The sequence below is a fragment of the Dermochelys coriacea genome, chromosome 14, assembly GCF_009764565.3.
Source record: "Dermochelys coriacea isolate rDerCor1 chromosome 14, rDerCor1.pri.v4, whole genome shotgun sequence".
Lineage (NCBI taxonomy): Eukaryota > Metazoa > Chordata > Testudines > Dermochelyidae > Dermochelys > Dermochelys coriacea.
Genome location: NC_050081.1, coordinates 34769377 through 34783095, shown reverse-complemented (window position 1 = coordinate 34783095; position 13719 = coordinate 34769377). Strand labels below are relative to the sequence as shown.

At 49.4% G+C, this 13719-nt stretch overlaps 9 protein-coding genes and 1 long non-coding RNA gene across 18 annotated transcripts in view; 5 read left to right on the top strand and 5 right to left on the bottom strand.

The window, feature by feature from the left end:
- The window catches only part of LOC119843336 (butyrophilin subfamily 1 member A1-like), a 1931986-nt gene that overhangs the window by 333370 nt on the left and 1584897 nt on the right, over positions 1 to 13719 (bottom strand). The gene's annotated exons all lie outside the window — the stretch shown is intronic.
- The window catches only part of LOC119843287 (zinc finger protein 850-like), a 1467609-nt gene that overhangs the window by 459736 nt on the left and 994154 nt on the right, over positions 1 to 13719 (top strand). Inside the window, exons 2-3 of the mRNA XM_043496610.1 lie at positions 10844 to 10861; positions 10988 to 11083. Of these exons, the coding sequence (XP_043352545.1) occupies positions 10844 to 10861; positions 10988 to 11083 (114 nt within the window). The remainder of the gene's footprint in view (positions 1 to 10843; positions 10862 to 10987; positions 11084 to 13719) is intronic.
- The window catches only part of LOC119843274 (zinc finger protein 850-like), a 1382451-nt gene that overhangs the window by 672372 nt on the left and 696360 nt on the right, over positions 1 to 13719 (bottom strand). The gene's annotated exons all lie outside the window — the stretch shown is intronic.
- LOC119843356 (zinc finger protein RFP-like) overlaps positions 1 to 13719 on the top strand; it is a 1128717-nt gene that overhangs the window by 435834 nt on the left and 679164 nt on the right. The window contains exon 6 of one of the 3 annotated variants that reach the window (XM_043496847.1): positions 12093 to 12156. The exons of 1 other annotated variant lie outside the window; for it this stretch is intronic. In XM_043496847.1, the coding sequence (XP_043352782.1) occupies positions 12093 to 12156 (64 nt within the window). The remainder of the gene's footprint in view (positions 1 to 12092; positions 12157 to 13719) is intronic. One more of the 3 variants, XM_043496846.1, reaches the window with a different exon arrangement.
- Positions 1 to 13719, top strand: part of LOC119843308 (butyrophilin subfamily 1 member A1-like) — a 910188-nt gene that overhangs the window by 236067 nt on the left and 660402 nt on the right. The window lies entirely within an intron of this gene.
- Positions 1 to 13719, top strand: part of LOC119843334 (E3 ubiquitin-protein ligase TRIM39-like) — a 707078-nt gene that overhangs the window by 132894 nt on the left and 560465 nt on the right.
- The window catches only part of LOC119843309 (butyrophilin subfamily 1 member A1-like), an 845206-nt gene that overhangs the window by 326862 nt on the left and 504625 nt on the right, over positions 1 to 13719 (bottom strand). The gene's annotated exons all lie outside the window — the stretch shown is intronic.
- Positions 1 to 13719, bottom strand: part of LOC119843327 (E3 ubiquitin-protein ligase TRIM11-like) — a 790215-nt gene that overhangs the window by 361029 nt on the left and 415467 nt on the right.
- Positions 1 to 13719, bottom strand: part of LOC119842642 (zinc finger protein 239-like) — a 1225455-nt gene that overhangs the window by 1138734 nt on the left and 73002 nt on the right. The window lies entirely within an intron of this gene.
- Positions 251 to 4886, top strand: LOC119843390. The gene is made up of 2 exons (XR_005288928.2): positions 251 to 525; positions 4455 to 4886. It is a non-coding gene; the product is annotated as an uncharacterized LOC119843390 (long non-coding RNA).

The window sequence follows — 13719 nt, the reverse complement described above, 5'->3', positions numbered from 1 at the left end:
CTCTCTCACCTTCCCTCCGAGCGGGCCCCCCCGGGGCAGGGGCCGGGCCGGGAAGGGGGCCCTGGCCGGGCTGGGGGCTCTGCCCTGGGGGAGGCTCCCGGGGAGCCGCGGGAAGGGCCCGGCTGGAGATTCCCCTCTCCCGGCTGCAGCCAGGGCTCCGGGCTCCCAGCACCAGCCGCCGGGGCTCGGGGATCTCGCCGGGAGCCAGAGTCGCCGCCGCGGCTGCGAGTCATTTCCCGCGGCCGGGCCTGAGCCCCGCGATCCGCCCCCCAGAGCCGCCCCCCAGCCGCTCCCGGGTCCTAGCGACCCACCCACCGCGATGCAGCGTCTCTGTGTCCGGATCTTGTTACACCCACAGGCTCTAAGGTCAGAAGGGCCCGTCACGAGCATCTAGCCCAGGGGTTCTCACGACCAAATTTTTGGTCGTCTCAAAGTGCGACCAGCAACTCTCACTGATGGAGGATCTGACACTTTTCCCTAAATTACTTAATGAACTTTCGGGGAAGCCAGTAAACATGCGCAGAGGTAAGAGGGGAAATGGTCCCGTTACTGTGGGGAACTTTCCTGACTTAAACACCCCCGGGGTGGAATTAAATAGCAGAAGGATCTGAGTCCTCGCTCCCTCTTCCTTCACCCAGAGCCTGCCTCACCTTGGGGGCTCCCCTTCCACTCTCCTGTGTGGCAAAGTCCTTATAACCCCAACAAGGTTGGGCCCAGGCTTCCTGGGGGGCTCAGCCCCCAAACCTGGTTGTGACCACTCAGGACACAGGCTAGAGCATCCCCACTCAGGATACTTTCTCCGCTCTGGATGCTTCCCTGACTTCTTCCCTGACCATTGTCTATACCCCAGAACAAATGCAATTTACTAAACAGTAGCTAATAAAAGAAATCAGGAAGCAATGAGAAAGGTGAAAGGAAAACACTTAGCCCCACTCAGTGGGGCCCTGGGGAAGCACAAACAGGGTCTCTGGAGTGCCCGGGCAGTTCACAGTCTGTCCCTCCCGGGTCGCAGGCCCCCTGCCCAGGCCCTGGCAGTGCTGCAGGGATGCTGCGGGTCAGACACATGCTCTGGCGGTGGCCACACGCCCTCAGCCGCTAGGTGACAGGACCTTTCTTCCCAGTGTCCTCAGAAAGGAGCAAATCCAGAGGACAAATAAAAAGCCCCCCACCCACCCTTTGGTAATCTCTGTCAGTTGATGTCGGGGGAAGACTCCTGATCTTTGAGCACTTCTGGCTGTTGACCTACTTCTGTCCCTGCCCTCCCCCAGGGTTCCATGGGGTGCAGGCCATGGACTGGGACACCCCATGGGGGGGATGACAGTATGGCAGGGATGACTTCATCATCTTCCACGTCCAGCCTCAGGCCCCTTACCCCTGTCTGCCTCCCGACTCCCCCATCCTGAAGCCATGGCCCTGCTCCCGGCCCCACCTCAACGGGATGGGGGGCACAGAGAGGGATAAGGGGGGACACCGCACCCCTACTCTAAAAATCGTTCCACTGGGCCCAGAGCAATTCCAGCCTGTCTGCCTGTGCTTTGCAAGCCTAACCAGTCACGGCAGCAGCAGGGATTCCGGCTGGGGGCGAGAGCCAGTATCCTGGGCGGGGGCCTATGTTGTGAATTCCTTTAACGTGTAACGTGTAATTACACGTGTAACGTGTAATTGTGTAACCAATACAATTTTAATAGTTGAAATGGTTACTTTTTTAAAATGCTATTTTCATCCCTAGTCTCGACACCTGCCTTGTAGCTTCAGAGACATTAGGCAGAAACCTCCACCTATCCCCAAAGCTTCCCTATTTGCAGTAAAAGAATTCCCCTCCCCCTTTCCTGCCCCATGGGGTGGGGAGCTGCCATTGTATCTTTCCCTCTCCTTCTCCCTGACCCCACCCTCTTTCCCTCCCTCCCCCAGCCAGTCTGCTCTTGCTCTCACAGTCTACTGCCAGCCTCCCCCCAGCCTGACATCCCTCCTTCCCCTCTCAGTGACCCCACCACCACCAGTTTCCTTTTATTGCAGCTCTGTTCCCATCTGGCCCATAAGTCTTCTCTATTCCCCAGCGTTACCCATTGCCCCCTTCAGCACCCTGCCCTGCCCACTGCATCCCCCTCCTGCCCCTGACCCATCCTTCATCCCCCCCAATCCCACATTTTCTACACCTCCTTCCCCTCTTCAAGTGTTTTTCAGCTCCCCCCAGGGGTGGCTTTCTCAGCCCTCCAGCACTTCGTGGGTTGGCTTCTCCGCTGCTCTGCACACAGTGGGAACTGGTGAGTGTCATACTGGAAACCGTTCCCTGTAGGAATGTGCTACCTACACCAGTTGCAGATATGTAAAAGGTTCGTGTCAAGGTTCCTTCCCCACTCTGAACTCTAGGGTACAGATGTGGGGACCTGCATGAAAACCTCCTAAGCTTACTTTTACCAGCTTAGGTTAAAACTTTGCCAAGGTTCAAACTATTTTACCTTTTGCCCTTGGACTTTGGCTGCCATCACCAAACGTCTAACCGGGTTTGTTATTGGGAAAGAGTCGTTTGGAAACATCTTTCCCCCCAAAATCCTCACCAAAACCTTGCACCCCCTTTCCTGGGGAAGGTTTGATAAAAATCCTCACCAATTTGCATAGGTGACCACAGACCCAAACCCTTGGATCTTAAGAACAATGAAAAGAGCATTCAGTTTCTTACAAGAAGAATTTTAATAGAAGAAAAAGTAAAAAGAATCACCTCTGTAAAATCAGGATGGTAAATACCTTACAGGATAATTAGATTCAAAACATAGAGAATCCCTCTAGGCAAAACCTTAAGTTACAAAAAGACACAAAAACAGGAATATCCATTCCATTCAGCACAGCTTATTTTCTCAGCCATTTAAAGAAAACAGAATCGAACGCATATCTAGCTAGATTACTTACTAAGTTCTAAGACTCCATTCCTGTTCTGTCCCCGGCCACAGCATCACACAGACAGACCCAGACCCTTTGTTTCTCCCTCCCTCCAGCTTTGAAAGTATCTTGTCTCCTCATTGGTCATTGTGGTCAGGTGCCAGCGAGGTTATCCTAGCTTCTTAACCCTTTACAGGTGAAAGGGTTTTTCCTCTGGCCAGGAGGGATTTTAAAGGTGTTTACCCTTCCCTTTATATTTATGACAATTTGTAAGAAACTGCTATTGGAAAAACAAATGCTCTCTGATGGAACAAATTATGACAGAGAGCAGTTGGTCTCCTGCACTCATGGCAGGACTAAGTATTATCGGGACCATTCCTGGCAGTTTTTTGTCAGGTTCATGACCCCCCGACCAGTCAATATTCCCCCTTCTCAGATCCTAGCTGCCCCCTTTCTCCGATTTGCCCCCTTTGCCTCTTTTTAACTCCTGTAAAAAGCACTCAGCACAATCTTATGCTTAGTAAGGGCAGGGTGAAGGTCCGTGGCACCATTCCTACAGGGAGCAGTTGTCTGTACTGCACCAGTGGGAGAGTTAATTAATCCACCCCAATGGGCAATAGCAGCTATGTCCGTGGGAGAAGCTCAAAAAAAAAAAGCCAATTGACTCTCCTTTGCCATGAGGCAGGCAAATGGGAAATGCCAGCCGGAGGGGATTTCCCTGGTAGATAAGATTTCCAACTCTCCAGGACCAGATGCCATTGCCACAAATGGCATCCAGTCCAGGAGAATTGGCAACCCTACTGGCAGATGAAAAATTTTCCCCAAAGACCCTAGAAGAGGCTAAAAAGCTGAAGAATGATCAGCTCTGCTCTGAGCATGGGCAGCAGGTATAACAGGCCAGGGGAAGGGACGTTAAGCAACGGTGGTTGAAGCATGAAGGGACAGAGGAATCTTTAGCGTATCTGGCATGTAAATATCTTGCGACTCCGGCTGCAACAGTGTCATCAGATTGCCTCTTCTCACTTGCAGCATTACCTCCTGCAAATGGAAACAAACTTGTTTGTCTAAGCGATTGGCTGAACAAGAAGTAGAACTGAGTGGACTTACAGGCTCTGAAATTGTACATTGTTTTATTTAATTTATTTATTTATTGAATGCAGGTATTTTTTACATAATTCTACATTTGTAAGTTCAACTTTCATGATAAAGGGATTGCGCTACAGTACTTGTAATAGGTGAATTGAAAAATACTATTTCTTTTGGGGGGGGTTTACAGGCAAATACTTGTAATAAAAAATAAAGTGAAAACGGTAGACTTTGTATTCTGTGTTGTAATTGAAATCAATATATCTGAAAATGGAGACAACATCCAAAAATATTTAGAGAAATGATATTCTATTATTGTTTAACAGTTCAAATAATCATGTGATTAATCAGGATTATTTTTTTTAATCACTTGAAATCCGTAATTACAATTGATTGCTTTGTTAAAATTATATGATAAAAAAGAGAAAGGAAGTAATTTTTCACTAATAGTAGCTGTGACACTTTTGTATTTTTCTGTTGGATTTTGGAAGCACATCATTTTTAAGTGAGCCAAGGAGGCAAGACAGATCAGACTCCTGAAAGAGGTACCATGGTGGGGAAAGGCTGAGAGCTACTGGAATATAGGACCAACAGAAAGAGCACACTGGAAAACAGACAATGGTGGGGGGACGACTTCAGCGGTTTACTGAACTATAACTGACAGACAAGAACAGCACCCTGCAGTGCTTCGGGAAGCCAAAAGGAGAGCATGCTTTGCATTCATGAAAAGGGGGATTTCATCAATGGTGGCTGGTGGCCCTGGGAGAATGCTTTAGCCATGGATTTTACCTGTTAAAGTTAAACTTGGCCTATCTGAAACCTGTTATACCTGATGATTGGTTTGTAACTTGTTGGTCTTATTACTTCGCTCACTATCTCTTCAATCTTAACTAATAAACTCCTGTTTGTTTTCACTAAAAATATATCTCAGTGCTGTGATGTTCTATTGGCACTGATCTCAGCTGAATCAAACAAGCTGGTGTTGTCCCAGTGGCCTACCTGGGAATTTCTGAGTGTCCAGTGGAGAGGGGCTGGCCACTACAGAAGGACACATCAGAGGGGCTGGAGACAAGGTTGCACCCAGTGTTAATCTGCAAAGCAAAGTAAGGACTGGCAGAGCCCTAATGAGTTTTTGTGAGGAGGTAAAAGGTTGGGAGTGACAGGGAACTGACAACCGTTGAAGCAGAAGCACGACTCCCTCACACTGAGACAGGGGTGGAAACAGGGAGATTCACTGTCCAGGGTGTTGGGATGGTGCTGAATTATTATGAATTACTGCGCTTCTTATTAATGAATGTGGTGAACATGAATGTGGTATGGCTTGACATGTTTGAATTCGCTAGAGGATTCTGGGAGCAGGGCCTCCTTAGCTTCAAATGGTTAAAGTGGAAATTCTCTATTCTGGGTATATGTTCTGTTACCAACCTTTATCAGTCAATATGCCGGCTCACTAGGTAAAGAAAACGTATAGACATAAGATCAGTGAGCTTGACACAAGCTGACCCAAGGCAAAATGACCCCTTTGGAAGGCATCAGTGAATGACTGATGAGAGCGCAAACATGAGGTGATGTCTGGTCGGTACCCCTTCTGCAGTCCCTTCCAAAGTATTAATTAGGAGAAAAGTAGTAATAAATGTCCACAGGGCATGTGACTCCTTTGAAAACCATTGCCTCGGGGGAATCCTTGATAGATCAGGTGACTGAGAATAGAAGACAATGAAAGAGAGAAATCCTCATCTAGATCGATAGTTATACCCGCTTTGCTAGCCAATCAGAATACTGTGTGGGACCAGTATAAATACTGAGGATTTGTGCTCGGGGAATTGAGGCTCACTAGGGAGACGTGCATTAGATAACCTTATACTGCATCTGTGATTTTTTTCTCAAATAAACTGTTTTGCATGGAGTCTACTGATTCTGACTTGTTGATGGGTACCTGGAACATTCTGCCCAGCTGTGAGCCGATAAAGATCCATTTCAACATTTTGTAGCCGAGGATGGTGACTGTGCCAGTGACTAAGTCAACTGTTTCTGAACTGGTTGGATAAGCTAAAATATTGTCTTAAGATATTAGACTCAGTGGCCGGAGCATTGAGGATTGGATCAGATTGGGATCAGATTGGTTACAGATTATTGGGAGAGAGGGAAATACACAGGCACATGGAGTTGAGTTAGTGAGCTTCAAGTCTATGATGTTCTGCAAGTGCGAGCAAGGCGGGTTTACTCCTGAGAAGAAGGGGGACACCCTGAAGCCTCTGGCTATGGTTGATGAGTGCTTGTTAAGACAGGTGTTTAAAAGCTTGGGGTCTGATCCATGTGTGATGCTGCAGTCTCTACACTGCATAAGAAAGGTTTGGACAACTTGTTGTTGGGGAATCAACAGGGCTATTTTCCCAAGAAAGTCCAAACAGCAGCATGAGTCACCTGTGCTATGTCTCAGGCTGTAAATAAGCTCTCAGAAAAGCACAATGCCTGTGAATATGAAAAGGAAAATTTGGAACAGGAACTGGAAAAAACTAAAATTGCAACATGAAAACCAGAAACAAAATTTGGATAGTTGGATGGGGGCGGGAGTCCCAGGGCATGGTTAGGGAGCAGCAGAGGTTAGATGGGGTTGGGGGTTCCGGGGGGCAGTCAGGGAGCAGAGGGGGTTGGATGGGGGTGGCAGTCCCAGGTGGCAGTCAGGGGGCAAGGGAAGTGGATAGGAGGTGGGAGATCCAGGGATCAGTCAAGGGGCAGGGAGAGGGACAGGGCTGGATGGGGGCAGGGGCCAGGTCACGCCTGGCTGGGGAGGCACAGCCTCCCCCAGTCTTCCCTACCTGTCCCTCCATACAATTTTGGTACCTGATGTGGCCCTCAGGCCAAAAAGTTTGCCCACCCCTACTATAGACTCATTGTCACCCTCTCGCTCTGACCCAGGGGCTATTTAATTATTTAGCCAATATGGAGCAGCTTGATCAGAAAAGATTGAGGGGGATCCTCACATCAGAATATCCCAGACCCCCATAGTTAGGGCAGTCACATGAGATGTGGCAAAGCTCTGTTCAAACCCTTCCTCCCCATCACACAGAGTGGAAAGTAGAACCTTTATCTCCCATACGCCAGGCAAGTGTCCTAACCACTGGGCTCTATGTTATAAAGAAGCCTCTGCCAGCACCTCCTCTGGGTTTTGTCTGAACCCTGATCCAAAAGGCATGCTCAGCACACTGCTACAGGATTGGGCCCGACAGCCAAGAGAGGCTTTTCACTGCCGGCCTTCTGCTTGGAGGCTCCTTCTGGGGTTTAGGTGTGAGGCAGGTGTCTGGACACCGAGAAAGAGGCAGCAGTGCCCAGGCCCAGAAGCAGAAATTCAGGAACCTTGGGAAATTTTCCCATCAAAATGTTGGTATTGAGTGAGTTTAGACCCCTGCAGAGTTAGGGGCAGCCAGGCAGAGGTTTTCTGGATTTCAGTGGCACCTAATTCTGGGAGTCAGGGTTTGAAACCTGGGCTTTAGCCACCTAAGTCCCACTGGGGATCTGGGTCTTCACCTCTCTGTCCCTCAGTTTCCCATCTGTGAAATGAGGAGAACGTCACTTACCTTCACTGTAAAGTGCTTGAGCTCTACAGATGAGAAGTGCTATGTACGCACTAGGGGAGGAGGAGGAGAGGATGAAATGGCCAACGAGTCTCCACATGTCCATGACCTGCCATCACAGGGAAAGACAGAAGCTTAGAGGCAGGAAATTGTTTCTCATTTTGACTCTCTGGTCTGGAATATCCAGGACCAAGAGCAATTCTTGCTGGCCCAGCTGGGGGAACTGGGAAGAAATTAAGTGAAAATGTCACCAACTTTTCCAAGCCAATATCTTGTCTCAACAAGCTGATCAGTGAGCTAGAGGGACAGGGCCAGCAGCCAGTGAATGAACTTCTGCAGGTGAGACTGTTCCAGCCACCAGACCCCTGCACAGAGACAGGACAGATCCTGAGTCCAGCACTCAGAGATCACAGCGTAACCCAGTGTGTGCATGGCAGAGACGGAAATTATTATTGTTCTTGGCAGAGTTACAGACGTGCAGATGTTAGAGATGAAAAAAGCCCCATTTGCTCAGAGACTCCATGGCTTTGGGGCCAGGCAAGGTCTCGATTTCTGATGTTTGTAAAATCCGTTCTGATTCTTGTTGATGCCTGGCGGTTACCGTTTCTCTGGTTTGCTTGTTCTCCCTAATTCTTTCCCTGCAGTATTTACTGTCCCTGAATAGTTTTTGGCTGCCTCCCCCTTTCCATTCCCAGGACAGATTGGTTTATCCTCAGATCCCTTAGGGAGCCACTGGCTGATTCTCATTCCTGCACTCAATGCTGTCAGGGTTGTCAGAGGCAGGTGCTGGCCTTGAGTTCAGTGGGCCAGACCCAGCCAGCCATTTTTATGCAGAACTCCCCAGTGTGCTGAGAGCTGCATTGATAACACGTAGCCATGTGGTCTTCTGTGCTGGGGCCTTTCACGGATTGGATTCTACAACTGCCAGCACATGGTTTGCTGAAATCTCATCCCCTGATGCTGCTGCAAACGCTGATCCCTTCCCTCATTCTGCATTTGCTGAAAGGAGGATCTAAACTTACCATGCACAGAGCCATCGCCCTGTATCCCAGAGTCCAACAGCTCCACCCCATTGTGTGACCTATTAGACCGAGCGCTCTTTTCTCTCTCTTTCCCCTCTAGGACATCAGAGGCACCTCAACCAGACACATAGCTCCTTCTCACTCCCCCTCACACTTCTTGAGACTGGCCAGCGGCTTGGCCACCAGGTGAAAGCCACGTCTCCCCAGGGCACCTCACCACAGTGTGGACAGGAGCCACATTGCCGCTACTTTCACTTTGTTCAAGTTAATCTTGAGGTTTTTGCCCTGTAAACAAAACAGTGGGTTTACCCATCCCGTGGGAAAGATTATGAACTTGTTACATCCCTGGGGGACTGACTGCCTGTAGACACTGGGGATATAATATGGGCCTTTCACAACTAGCTCTCTGCTTACCATAGGCGCTGACTTTAATTTTTCCTGGGGGTGCTCCACCTCTGCTCTGCCCTGAGGCCACACCCCCACTATGTTCCTCCCCTGAGGCCCCGCCCTCACTCCGCCTCTTCCCGACCCCACTCCGCCTCCTCCCCTAAGGTCTTGCCCTCTGTCTGCCTCTTTCCGCCCCTGCTCCAACCCTTCCCCGAAGCCACAGCCAATCTGCAGCTCGCTGCTCTCCACCCTCCCCCAGGCACTTCCCCCAGCCACCAAATAGCTCATTGGCACCCCGCAGAATAGCTGTGGCTGGTGGGTGCTGAGTTCCCCCTATATTTTTTCCGTGGGGGTTTGAGCTCCGGAGCACCCATGGGGTCAGCACCTCTGCTGCTTACAATCATGGGACTGAGTAATCACCTAGTATAAACAGCGACATACAATGAGATTTAGCCCACGTACTGCTGTTAATGGGCAAGACAGTAAGGCCTAAATTTACAACAATGGCCTAATTTGGGGTGTCTCGGTTTATCTCCTCAAAATACAGGACTTCAGAGCACGTGTTCCACCTGCATTCGCAGCTGCAGCCGGAGTCAGTGGGCGCTGCCAGTGCCCAGCCCCTTGGAGAACCATCCCCTCAGCACTTAGGTCAGTCCCCAAATTTGGACCCTAAATCAAAAGATATTCTTGAGATTTGGATCCAGCCCATCATTGTGCTCTGGCTCCTGTGCCGGCTAACGTGGCTGTTTATGCCTCCTCCCCAGCAGCTGCAGGCACAGGGAGTGCTCCTGGGAGGGGCGGGAGGGAGTGGGGTTGGGGCATGGACAGGCTGGAGGAGGAGGAGGTGAAAAGGGATAGAGGGGTGTGGCCAGGGTGAAGCTGCACCTCTTGAACTCGGCACCCTGGCATAGCCTCTTAGGACATTAAACAAGGGATGCAGCTCTGGCTGGAGCTCAGGACTTGCCGAGCTGCTGCTAAGTTCTGCATTGGCCCTTGCAGCCACTGAATAGGGGGCCCATTGAACCAGCCCACTCCCTGCCTCAGTTTCCCCATCTATACAATGCCTGTGTGTCTCTTCGCGTTACAGTCTGTGGAGGACAAGGGCCCCATGGTGCTGAGCTCTAAACACATGCTGAGCAAATAGACCCGGAAAGCTTACGATTCAGTGTCCTGATCCTGAAAGGTCTCAAAAAGAAAAGAAGTACTTGTGGCACCTTAGAGACTAACAAATTTATTAGAGCATAAGCTTTCGTAAGCTACAGCTCACTTCATCGGATGCATCCAGAGGCCATTGCCAGGGGAAGGGGCTAGGACAGCACTAGGGCAAACCCAGCTGTTCCTAACGCAAATCAACACATCTAATGGGGTTTGCCCTAGGCCTTAGATCAGTGCTGTCCAACCCGTCCCATCCCCCGGGGTATAGGGCTGAAAGGCAATGGAGTTGGAGTTCTTTGAGCATCCCGGCTGATATGGCTGCCCGCAGTGGCTTCTGGGATTGGTATCACTGTTTGTTAAATCTTCTCAAAAACAGCTTTATACATTCACCGCCATGGGACACTAGTTTTCCACGGGATCGACTCAATGGAGAAAGTGGATGTAAAAACTTCAAACAATCTGAATACAAAACACGGCCAATTTCCATAAATAAGCTTTCATTTCCTTGCTGTCTCGGATGTCCTACCTCTAGAAAGACCCACTGTTGTATATAGTATTGTTGTTGGTCCTGGGATATTAGAGAGACAAGGTAGGTGAAGTAGTATCTGCTCATGGCCAGCTTCTGTGAGTGAACAACAAGCTTTCAAGCTTACACAGAGCTATTTTTCAGGCCTAGGAAAGAGTATGTTCCCCAGAGCTGAGTTGTGTGTAAGCTCAAAAGCTTGGCTCTCTTACCAACAGGAGCTGGGCCAGCAGAAGATATTGCCTTACCCACCTAATCTATCTAGGAAGACTGACTGTTATCTTGAATTTTGGGTGGAAAAACACCTCATCCACCTCCTACAACCCTCAAAATAAACCCACCAAATCATTTCTGTTTGTCAGGAAAAAATACAAGCCCATTTGAAGACTCTGAGGGAAGAGAGAGAAAAGCTGCTGGGATTGAAAGTGACTGGAGAGAAGAGAAGCCAGGAGTATCTGGTAGGTGCCTGTTGTTCTTCGCCTGCTTGGACATGGAGGTGGGAGGGCTGTTTATTGGTAGATTTCTCTGTGACCTTGTGTGTGTTTCTCCATGATCATGGGATACTGTGTGTGTGTGTGTGTCTGCAGATGTGCATATCACTAATGTTCTCTCCCTGAAGAAGGACAACAGCGTCTTCTGCAGGATCTAAGATGCATTTTAGTTAATGAGTTAATTACTATCCATTGTGGCTTTCACAAAATTTCTCCCATACTGCACTAACTATATCCCAGTAGACATGGAGACAGCCCTTTCAGAGATTGGGCCCGAATGGGAAGCTGTAAGAAAATCCTCTCCTTTGTGATCACAGTGTATAGTCAAGTGTCAGGATGTGAAGAATGGTGGGTTTTGAACCTCAGTCCATAGAGACTCTCATTACAACCCGACCGCTCTCCAGAGCCAGCAGGGGAGGGACTAGTGGAACTCTGGCCCACCAGAGGATCTGCCTACGAAGCTCCTGATTGGAGCAGACGTTCGGATGCATGAATTACGCCAGCAGGAGTCACGGGAAGTTGTCCAGACAACTGAGTGAACTCCCAATCTGCTGCTGGACTGGTTGTTAGGAGACCTGTGTGGAATGAGCTGGGGAGGGGGGAGTTCCCAGTCTAGTCTCAGTATAGTTCCCAGTGGACAGATTTCTACAGCACTTTACATAGGAACATCCTGTCCCTCAGAGCATGGAGGCCAAGGAGTGAATTGGCCATGGAGACTCAATTCCCCTTTTGTCCCCAGAGCTGATCTCTTCAGACCAGAGCTGAAGAATATTAATGAGACCTTTGAAGGGAAGATTGTATGGTCATGGGCTGTGTTGCACTTGCTCTGAGGCGCGGAGAAGTCGAGGAATTCGAACTCCAGGCATATTAGAGAAGCAACTCTAGCCAGAACTTATAATGAGTTACACAATGAAATATAATCACGTGAAATTGTTTCTTTCTAGGTGTGGGAAGGGAGATTTCTCCTGAACTGGATGAGCGAGTCAGCAATTTCTCCCAGAAAACTATTGTGCTAACGGAGACTCTGAGGAAGTTCAAAGGTACCTAAAATGGATCTAGGAATGGAAATTGGAATGAGCCTCTGAGACTGTGGAAAGAGAATGGTGCTGGTCAATTGGTTCACACTTAGATGATGCTTCTATTTAATTGCTGAGTGAGAATGCCATGCACTTGGGTCCAAGACACTCAGGTTGATTAATTCAAACCTCTGTTTGCACCAAAAACATACCTTGCCATTACAATTACAAAGTAAGAAATGACTCATAGACTTTAAGGTCAGAAGGGACCATCATGATCCATCTACTCTGACCTCCTGTACATTGCAGGCCACAGAACCTCCCTACCCACTCCTGCAATTTACCCATAAACTCTGGCTGAATTACTGAAGCCCTCATATAATGATTTAAATGATTCAACTTCCAGAGAATCCACCATTTATTCTAGTTTAACATCAGTAAATGATATGTGCCCCATATGGCATAGGAAGGCAAAAGACCAAAAAACCCAGGGTCTCTGGCAATTTGACTTGGTGGAAAAATTCCTTCCCTATCCCAAATATGGTGGTCAGCTGGACACTGAGCATTTCAGCAAGACCCAAAAGCCAGACACCTGGGAAAGATTTCTCTCTAAGTCAGAGCCCTCCCCGTCTAGTGCCCCATCACCAGCCATTGGGATATTTGCTCCTAGCCATCGCATATAGAAAGAAGTGCTGGTCAGTTCCTTCTCCCGGGGCATAGGTAGGTCACAGGGGATTTCTCCTAGGAAGCTCTAATTATCCCTTACAATGTCTGACATATTATACACATCCAAATTGCATATTTACTAGTTCTTTTCCAATCACCTTTGAGTGATATGAATATTAAGTACCTTATATTGGTCATACACTACACATGCATGAACACATCATTGGCAGGGCTTCTTTTGTTCAAGTTATTTTCATGTTATTGTTCTCTTCTCTGATTGCTTTATTACCATTGATTATGCACACACCACTTTCACCCTTGTCTCCACACTGGGGGTATTGGACTTTGCTAACTTCTCTGTGGCTGGATGCACAACCCCCCTCAGCCTGGCTCCAGCCCCTCAGTGCCTCCCCCCAGTGCACAGACCCCCTCAGTCTGGCTCCAGCCCTTCAGTGCCTCCCCCCACTGCACAGCCCCCCTCAGCCAAGCTCCCTCCAGGCCCTGAGTGCTGCCCCGCCACTGCACAGCCCCCCTCAGTCTAGCTCCAGCCCTTCAGTGCCTCCCCCCACTGCACAGCCCCCCTCAGCTGAGCTCCCTCCAGCCCCTCAGTGCCGAACCCACTTCACAGCCCCCTCAGCCTAGCTCCAGCTCTTCAGTGCCGGCCCCCCACTGCACAGTTCCTCTCAGCCTAGCTCCAGCCCTTCAGTGCTGCCTCCCTATTACAGAGCCCCCCTCAGCCTAGCTCCAGCCTCTCATTTTTAGCCCTTCCCCAGCTGCACAGACCCACCCCAGCCTAACTCCCCAGCAGCAGCAGGGATGAGGGACAGTGGAAAGCCACTTCAGGGAGCCACCAGAGGTGAGAATTTGTTCTACCCTGGCCCCTGCTCACAACAGACCCCCGCCCACAGCCAGAGCTTTTCC